The sequence below is a fragment of the Seriola aureovittata genome, chromosome 6, assembly GCF_021018895.1.
Source record: "Seriola aureovittata isolate HTS-2021-v1 ecotype China chromosome 6, ASM2101889v1, whole genome shotgun sequence".
Taxonomy (NCBI): Eukaryota; Metazoa; Chordata; class Actinopteri; order Carangiformes; family Carangidae; genus Seriola; species Seriola aureovittata.
In genome coordinates, this window is record NC_079369.1 from 2,822,662 (window position 1) to 2,832,007 (window position 9,346).

A 9,346-nucleotide genomic window follows, 5' to 3' on the forward strand; every position below is an offset into this window, starting at 1 on the left:
ACAAACTTAAACACACTGCTGGACAGTTGCAAAGCCTCACAAATTAAAATATGGCACCATTTGTGAAATATTAGTCCCTAAAAATAATCTACATATCACTGAATACATGTTCAGCGTTTCATCTGCAAAGAGATGGTATGTATGTGATTGGAGTCTGCACTGAATTTTACATGTAAATATCAGTGATATATTTTCTAATTCGATTCTGGGTTTTATTCTTAATCTGCTTCTGCGCTCAGATCTTTGACAACTGCACACGCACGACCGAGTTGTTCCTGTCCACTGAACTCACATCTCGCTCTTTGTTACTTCCTCTGTAAGAGCTAGTGGTTGTAAGATGTTGTTTATCAAATATTTAAGAGGATTCGATTCAAAGTTAAAATGCATGTAAAACCTGAAGCTGTTAAATGCCTTTCAGACGATTCCTGATTAAATGAAGCTGTGAGAAGCCACAACAGAACATACTGCAATATTAAAATATGCAAATATTGTGTCAAGACTGGGCACATAAAATGAAGCTCATGACCTATAAACTCTAGTTTTAAATGCTTGATTTGCTTGTTGCCATTGGCAACACTGTGGTTAACCTGTCTCCATCTGTCTCCAGCTCACCCCAGCCTGAACTACCAACCCAACCCCATCCCTCCCGCACAGTCTGTTCAGGTTGGGTTGGGGTTGAGCTGCACAGCACAGAACCTTCTGGACCACCAGTCGTTCCAGAGCCGGACAGGTAACCTGGATTTTGTGCTCAGTTCAAGTCAGTGTGCACATGACCTGTTGTCACAAGCATCAACGACTTTTAGAAAAACACACCGCAGCCCTCCAGCTTGATAACATCATTGCGCTTTTCTCAAAAAGGAATTTTAACGTAATCATAGTGTAAAACGCCTTCGTATCTCTCTCTAATCTACAAGTACAAAACCCGTCACTGTGTTCTCTGAGACACAAACAAAATCAACACAACATCTCCTCAAAACAGAGCAGGGATGAGTGTGGAAATGCAGGAATCATATTCACATACACACACACACACACGCACAGGCGCGCACACACGCGCGCGCACACACACACACACACACACATACAGGATGCTACAGTTTCAAACACACTGCGTTCAGGAGCCAGTTTACAGCCGGCCATGCTGCCACACGATCCTGGTTTTAACGTGTCTTTGTCTTTTCTCAGCTCTAATGAGCCGCTTCCTTCTGGCAGGTGCACGTCTCCTCCAAACATCGAGCCTCGGGCCGTTTGGATCAGTACTGTCATGACGAAATGATCAGCATTCAAAAGGGAAGGAAGCAGCAGGATATTCATGTAAAAAGATGCTCTCTGCTAAAGACACTGGGCCTCTGTACTCTGCAGGCCCAGTGTTTACTGGTAACTCTATACTGGTGTCCAACTGTAGCATTGTGTGTTGTGTTCGAGGAGGCATGAATATAGCTCTTATATTCCACTATTACTCATTGTTTTCTGATAAAAAAAGCACAATCAGTCTTAAAAACATGATCCTTGCAAAGCAACTTAATGGTTTCAGGCTGATGATTGTCAATAAAAAAGACAAAGCCTCTGTCTTTTGGTGGGAAGAGAGAAAAAAACTGCGTCGTTTCAACTCTTAATTTTCTTCAGACGTATCAATAACATATCAAAAAGTGCAAAGAAACTTTACATATTAACAACAGGATCTCTCTTTCTAGTTGGTTCAGAAAATAAGGGAGGCTTATTTGCATATATTATAAGCAGCACCTGCAGCGGAGGGGGCATTCTGGGTGTTGAGGGGGGGGTGAGGTCTATGTCTGTCCCAGGGAAGAGGCCTGGTACTGGACTTAGTGTAGAGAACCAGGGTGCAGGGGTAAAGGCTGACATCCATCCCAGGGAAACAGGCCTCATCCTGGGGACACAGTTAGGTTATAGGCTTCTCAGGATCTGGTGTGTTGAGGCCTGGTTCTGGTCTCCAGTTCATCTGGACCGACCAGACATCTGCATCAATCCGTTGCTTCCACTTGAAGAGTGCAACAACTCCCGTCAGTGGCCATTCGTGAGAACCATTTAGTGTCATAGAGCGTAGTACATTCTGGGGCTGCAAAATGGCTGAGTGAGAGCAGCGTACTTCTTCCATCCAGGCTGCCTCTTCTGGGCACATACACATATGTAAATACACCTCACTGTATATTTATATATATGTATGACCACACGTTATGCTTCTACAAAGCTGAATATATTTTTCCTCTGCCAACGTCTGGACAACATTGTTTCCTCTCCTCCAGGATAGCGCTGCCGTGACAGGCACCCTTCCTCCACAGCTCGCTCAGTTGCCCAGATACCAGGACTGAAACAGAGACACACACAATTCAAATTTACTGTGACATCGGTCAGATCATTCAGCTTTCATCATTGGTAATTAACACACATCTACATCAGAGCATTAAACACACATTTTAAAATACCATCAAAGCAAATGTAAACATGTAAAACTGATTAAAGATCCCATATAGTGTAAAGGTCTGTGTCCATGTGTAGTGTGATTATAGATCAGGTCTAGCTTCTATATTAATACTGTGAAAGTATCAAAGCCTCAGTCCACAGAGAAATGCACACAGCCTGTATTTAGTCTTAAAACCAGCCGTCAGGACTTCCTGTAACTCTGTGATGTCACAACAAAGCAGTCACCAAGCCCCGCCCACCTGGACCCACCATCCAAACCTTGCAGGATTTGGTTTCTCTGAGTGTTTTACCTGAAATCTGCTTTATTTTTAGTGGATCACTCAGAAAACAGTCAGCCAATCAGAAGAGAGGCTCAGAGCCTCCTCTGTTCTGATTGGCTCACTGACCTGTTGTTACTAGAGCTGCAGAGAGAAGCCTGAGAGAGGAGATGTGAAACTACACTGAGATGGTTTTTGGTTCTTAAAACCACAAGTATATCTTCTGATGGATCAACACTTGAAATAAACCACAGAAGAAGAAGAAAATATGGAACCTAAAGTAATTACAAAGATATAGAATCTTTTATTCCGGTGTTTATATTTATTAACAAGCCACATCTCTACTGCAGCATGTGTAAATGATGCGGAGTTATTAAAAGAGGTAAAGGGTCTATTTAAGTGTTTACTCACTGTCATCAGACACTTTAAAAGATAATCTGTTGTGGTGCCTCGAGTTAACTTCTCCTCTCACTCCTCCTGCCTCCACCCAGGTGTCGAATCACAGAGCTCACCTGCACTCAGCCACCTGCAGCGACCTCTCTAACAATCCTGATTGTTGGCGATGTTGTCCTTGGGGTTGTCGAGCTCCTCTGCGTCATTGCACACTGTCGACTTTTTAGAAATAATTCCTGTTCTCGTGACGTTCGACCCTCAATCCAAACTTTAATAACTCACGCGGCCACCAATCACATCACGTCAAGGCAATTATCAATCAATTACAAAACGAAGTCGAGTCATTTGCCTCTGCACAATAACTGTGTCCCTGTCTGAATATATTATAAAATATTTTAAGTCCAGAGATAAACTGTGGGCTGTTCCCAGAGGAGAGTTGACAGTGTGAGGAGGAAGCTGGTGAAATCTCTGGTCATCAATCATAAATAAATGCTGCTCCTGCATCTCACTGTGGACACGTCCGCTGACAGATGATTTATAGCTTTAGAGATCAAAACACAGGCTGCAGTGAAATCCTGAGAGTGTCAGAAATGTAAGACTGAAACGTCACTGAGTCACTGCAGCTGCAACAGAACGACCAGCCAACATGAAAACGCAGCATGAGCCGGTGTGGGAAACTCTGGTCGACCCTGACATGTTACAGTCAACACATCTGGAGACACAACTGTAATCATCCACATTATTCTAAAGCACAAAATGCCAGTGTGATGGTTGTACAGGATTCATGTCACCAGCACTGAAACACTCATTGCACTGAAGCTGAAATTGTGTATGTTGTGCAATGAACCTGCAACTACTGATACTCCATTTTGCTTTTGTTTTTATTTTGTTTTTTTTGGCTTGAATTGACCAATGATGAAGCTGCTTTGCGGTATTTTAATTCAGGGGCCCATTCAACCAAATCTGCAACATGCAAGTTTTTTATTTATTTATTATATATTTATTTAATTTAAACACATTTCATAGATCGAAACCCAAATAAATGAAATGAAACTGGATTTCAATCACATTAAAAATCCCTGATAACATACTGAGAACTTATCTCACCGAGTATTTAGTTGTGACAAACTTTAGAAATACAGAGAGAGAGAGAGAAAGAGAGAGAGAGAGAGAGAAAGAGAGAGAGAGAGACATAGAGAGGGAGGGAGAGAGAGAGAGGACTCCTGGCTCAGTCCTGTTTCTGGAGCAGTGAAACTGCAATGCAGCAGCAAAAACAGAGTCCAAACTTAACGCAGAAGGTCCAGCTCTACTTTTCATCAACTCATACTGTCTATATGTTTCTACCTTCACCACGTACCTTCAGAGACTCGGTTTCTCCTTTAACTTGTCACCTGTGTGCACTTCACTTCACCCACACACCTGTAACCTCCTCCTCACTCACACACTGATCTACCTCACAGCTGTCTGACTGATACAGTGTTTTCATCAGAAGCTGCCGATCGACAACAACACTCATTGTCTGCCAACCGATGTTTCATTGCCTGAGAGATGTCGGAGTATTTGGACCACAGAGAGGGTCGGCAGTTTACTGACTGCAGGATGAAATCAGGGATGAAAGAGCAGCTCGCAAAGAGACGAAATCATATTCAAATTTGAGATGCAACTCTTGTCTTTAACTGATTTTTTCCATGTTAAAATACAGTATAAGAATCAAGGCTTTTGTTAGGAAGTGGCAGGAGTCTCAGAGGCAGATATTCCAGTGGGAACAGATTTGTTAACAGAAGCTGACGACTCTCAACCCTCCAATAATAATCAGTCTTTTAGGGTCAGCTGGTTCTGCTCTGAACTGAACTTGACAATGTCAAATAAACCATACTAACCTGGGCTTGGTAGAGTCCACCTGGGTCTCGAGGGGTGACTCCAACAAAGGAGGAGCGATTGGCAGGGGGGGTCCCAGGGGCCGAGTAAGCTGAGGGTGTTGGTGTTATCAACATCAGTCTCTTAATGTCTCTCAAAATGTCACTTGTAAAGTTGCATGAGGCACTTTTAACAAAAATATTTCCATATCACAAAGGAGCTACAACAGAGAACAACAATAATCCCCCTCCCCCGACTGAGGGATTTACCCTGTCTGATCTCACACTGGTGGGGGTCGAGCTGACTTCACACCAAACACTTTATCTTTTCACTCACTCTCTGGTTGTTTGATTATTAAACCAAATGACACCAAATAGACCTGAGAGGTATTCCAGATTGTGGAACCGGCAAATTTGCCAAGTACTATATTCACAAATCGGATAATATTATTAAATCCTGATGTTATTAACCGGTTTGTACAACAGGAACTTTACAATGAAATGTGTATCCACTGCCACAGGTTCTGCTTCTGTCCCCTCTGTTTTGGATCCTGGACTCAGTTTCTGGTCAATGCCTGTGTCAGGTACTTTCAAGGGGCGGGGCTTTCGATAGCGATTGGTTAAGCAGTTTTTTCCATCTCCACAAAGGATGTCTGGAGCTCAGCCAGAGAGACCATCAGGTTCTTGGTCACTTCTCTTACCGAGACCCTCGTCCCCTGATTCCTCAGTTTGGCGTCCGGCTCTAAGAAGAGTCCTGGTTGTTCTAAACTTAAGAATGATGGAGGCCACTGTTCTCTCTGAGCTCTGCAGGCAGCTGCTTCACCTAATGGTTTCTGCTCCGATATTCATTGTCAACTGTGAGACCTGATATAGACAGGTGTGTGTCTCTCCACTGTCCAATCAGCTGAGTTTACCACAGGTGGACTCCAGTCAAGGTGTAGAAACATCTCAGAGACGATCAAGAGAAATGGAGGAACCTGAACTAAATTTCAAGTGCCACAACAAAGTGTCTGAATACTTCTGTCAATTCAGTTTTTCCTTTTTAATAAATTTGCAGAGAAGAAAGAATTTTAAAATTCAGTTTTGTCATTATGGGATATTGAGCGTAGATTTATTATCATGAGGCTGCAACAAAACACGATGTGAACAAAGTGAAGGGGTCTGAAGAGTGAACCCCCAAAAATATCTAAAGATCTGAACTAGGAAATATGTTTAACTAACGATGATGAAATAATAAAATGATTCTTAAAAAGAAACATTGCAATAATATGTTAAAATGAACATAATATTTTCTAACAGCAAATCAACAGAGGGAGGACGTTAAATTAAACTGGAATTTATGGTCTTTTGATCAGACATGGAGAATTTTACCTGAGATGTTTACGTCACCTCCACCTGCTCTCCTCTGAGCTGTCGACCTCTCTCTCTCTCTCTCTCTCTCTCTTTGTATTTTCTAAAGTTTGTCACAACTAAAAACATGGTGGTTTTGTAATGATGTAGCTCTCAGGGACATTTTCATGTGATTGAAACCGTGAGTTTCGGTTGACTTGGTCAGAGGAACAGGAGACATCTCATTCTGTCTCTTTTCCCATAACGTTTGTTTGACATCTCATCCATTAGTAAAGATTTTAATATAATTGGAATTAGACTTTCTTTTTCATGTGAGGTTTAACTGTGGTGTAAAGCTGGTGAACTCACAGACACCAGCCCACAGTCGTACCAGCGGAGCTCTGAATGAAGTCAGACTGTGTAACGATCTGCCGCCTCAGTAAATCATGTGCTGAATACACACAAATGACAACATCATGGCACTGGCCCTTTAATATTCATTAGATGTAAATTAAAAAAAAAAAATTTGTGGCTGCGATAATTAAATCTCACACTTTATTTAGAGCAGCTCTGTGTCGGGCAGACGTCACCAGAACATGCTCAGGGTGTCGCTGACAGGTCGGCCAGTCGACACGCAGACAACACTTGCTCGTTCATTGTTGTGTTGGATCTTTTCATGGCCACTTTATAGTTTTATATTTAGTTGTATGAAATTGCAAAAGCTCTGTCAGCAGTCTTATATACGTGTGTTCTGTCAGTCTGGAATACCCCCCAGGACTATTTACACTAATACGACGTTTTCTGTTCTTGGATATAAATAAATGTCGGACTATAAGCGATAAAATATTCTATTCCAACTCCCGTCAGAAGGTCATGTATATACGTCATGTGTTGGTTAGTGTTTTGAGCACTTACTGGGTGACGTGGGGGAGTTTGCTCCCCCGTCAGAGGAGGTGGTGGTGGCCTTCGACTCTGCGGGCAGCGTCGGCCTGGGGAGGGAGGATGGGGGAGGGGCCAGGGAGGGTGCCGGTCCAGGTGGTGCCAACATCTGAGAGGAGATGTAGTGACTGGGCACTTTAATCTGGTTGCTGCCGTTGAGCTGGGAAAAAGAAAGACAACCAGATTTACTTTTAACGCTGCAGCTGGTGGGATCCCAAACATCCTGCGTATCTGTTTCCTACCTGAAGCTGCAGCTCACAGGGAGCGCAAGAGAACAGGTGCTACTGACTTTAACACTAAGTGGTTGCTTATAGACTCATACAGAACCTCATGAACTGACTCGTAACAAACTCAGCTGTTCACTTTGAGCAAGCTTCAGATTCTCCACAAGGGGGAGCTGTTAGGTCTCCATCAGACCGCCTCTATAAATCCCAACCTGCACCATCTAAAGGAAAGGGAAGCCACAGCAGCAGCAGTGGAAACCCTGTTTCCTCAGTCTTGGCAGCGGAGGCAGAGGTGGCAGCGCCTCCTAACCTCCCGGCTAATCCAAAAATGGTCAAAGAGGAGGGGCATGTGAGGAGCTGAGACTTCTGAGCCCTCAATAAATAACATACATAACTTTACGCCTAAATAAAACGTAAACAGGTGAGTTATATAATCAGTTGTTTTTTGTACCAGGCTGTAAACACGATTATTTCTGCTGTAAAGTTGGACATTTTAACATGGGAGTCTATGGGGATTGACTTGCTGTTGGAGCCAGACTATAGTGGTCATTAGAGGAACTGCAGCTTTTAGCACTTCCATGTTGGACTTCATGTTTGAACTGGTTGTACTCACGGAGCTGGGGGTTTGATTGGCAGGGTCGCAGGCCAATGAGACCAGATCTTTCAGGGGGTCCTGGGCCAGGTGAGGAGGATAGCGGATTGCTCCATGGGGGAAATAGGAGGATGATGGGAAATGAAGAGAGGAGGAGGGGTGGGTACTCCGAGACAGACCTAGACAGAGACGAAGAGGGAGAGAAGAGACATTATATTATATTATGTGTGTGTGTGTGTGTGTGTGTGCGCGTGTGTGTGTGTGTGTGTGTGTGTGTGTGTGTGTGAGAGAGTCTTAACGGTCAGGCTTCATCTATACTCCCCGACCAAGAAAAACCAAGACAAGCAGATGTTTATCTAAATGTGAACACATTAACACCCTGTATGATTCCATATTGTCGTTTTATTTGTAGCTTTATTTCAGTCTTCATGTCTGTATGTTTGATTTTCCATCAGGAAGTTACAGCAGACGTGCTGCTACAACAGATTATTACCTAAAGTGTAGATAATTTATTTCAATTAAACTCTCTGACCAAAATCAGCACAGAACATCTCCTTCAGTTCATTAACCTCCTGCAGCTTGTGACGGCAGAGTTACAAATAAGGAGCAGAAACACACACAGCAGGGTGCAGGTCTGTCAGTGATCTGCATGAACTGTATCTTAGTGTGACGTCTAGTTTACTGTGTTTACCTTCGTTAAATCACCTGAGAACAGCAGCAGGCTGAGGTGTAAGACGTCACACAACATACGTGAGTGTGTGTGTGTGTGTGTGTGTGTGTGCTACTGACCACTGTGAACAGCTATGACTGGCCGGTGGTGCTGAGTGAAGGATCCAAGTCTTGGTGAGTCTTCCTGGGGAGAGGGACTGTCCATCTCTGCCTTCTTCACTGGAGGAGACAGACCTGACACACACACACACACACACACACACACACACACACACACACACATTTATTAGCGCAGGGACCCTTTCGTTTGTGAACTTGTGGGTTTAAAGAGCTACTTAACTGTAGCTATAAATATTGTTTTACAGCCACTGCATTATTGGCCTTTTAAACCAGTTTACCACAGTGGACCTTGGAGCCTCAGACCAGAACCAGGACTTTAGCTTCTCTTCAGCTTCAGCACCTCCAATATTTTAATTTGTCTTCATATGTTTAAAATGTTGAAGTATTTCTTCTTCCAAGTCACAATAAGTCACTGGGTGATACCGAAAGAACGAACAATGAACTCACTGTTCTTTATCTAAAGTGTTGAGCACTGTTAAACAAAGCCGGCAGATAATGGTTTCAGTCTTAAAGTTACATATTCAG

At 43.2% G+C, this 9,346-nt stretch overlaps 1 protein-coding gene across 4 annotated transcripts in view; it reads right to left on the reverse strand.

Annotated features, from left to right (window-relative positions):
• Nucleotides 1–1,443: 1,443 nt before the first annotated feature.
• nfic (nuclear factor I/C) overlaps nucleotides 1,444–9,346 on the reverse strand; it is a 32,957-nt gene continuing 25,054 nt past the window's right edge. For 3 of the 4 annotated variants that reach the window (XM_056377569.1, XM_056377567.1, XM_056377566.1), the window contains exons 9-12: nucleotides 8,822–8,935; nucleotides 8,054–8,211; nucleotides 7,193–7,376; nucleotides 1,444–2,326 (exon numbers count right to left, since the gene is read on the reverse strand). In XM_056377569.1, the coding sequence (XP_056233544.1) occupies nucleotides 2,202–2,326; nucleotides 7,193–7,376; nucleotides 8,054–8,211; nucleotides 8,822–8,935 (581 nt within the window). In that variant the 3' untranslated portion in view covers nucleotides 1,444–2,201. Of the gene's footprint in view, nucleotides 2,327–4,972; nucleotides 5,062–7,192; nucleotides 7,377–8,053; nucleotides 8,212–8,821; nucleotides 8,936–9,346 lie in introns of all 4 variants that reach the window. The other variant, XM_056377568.1, reaches the window with a different exon arrangement.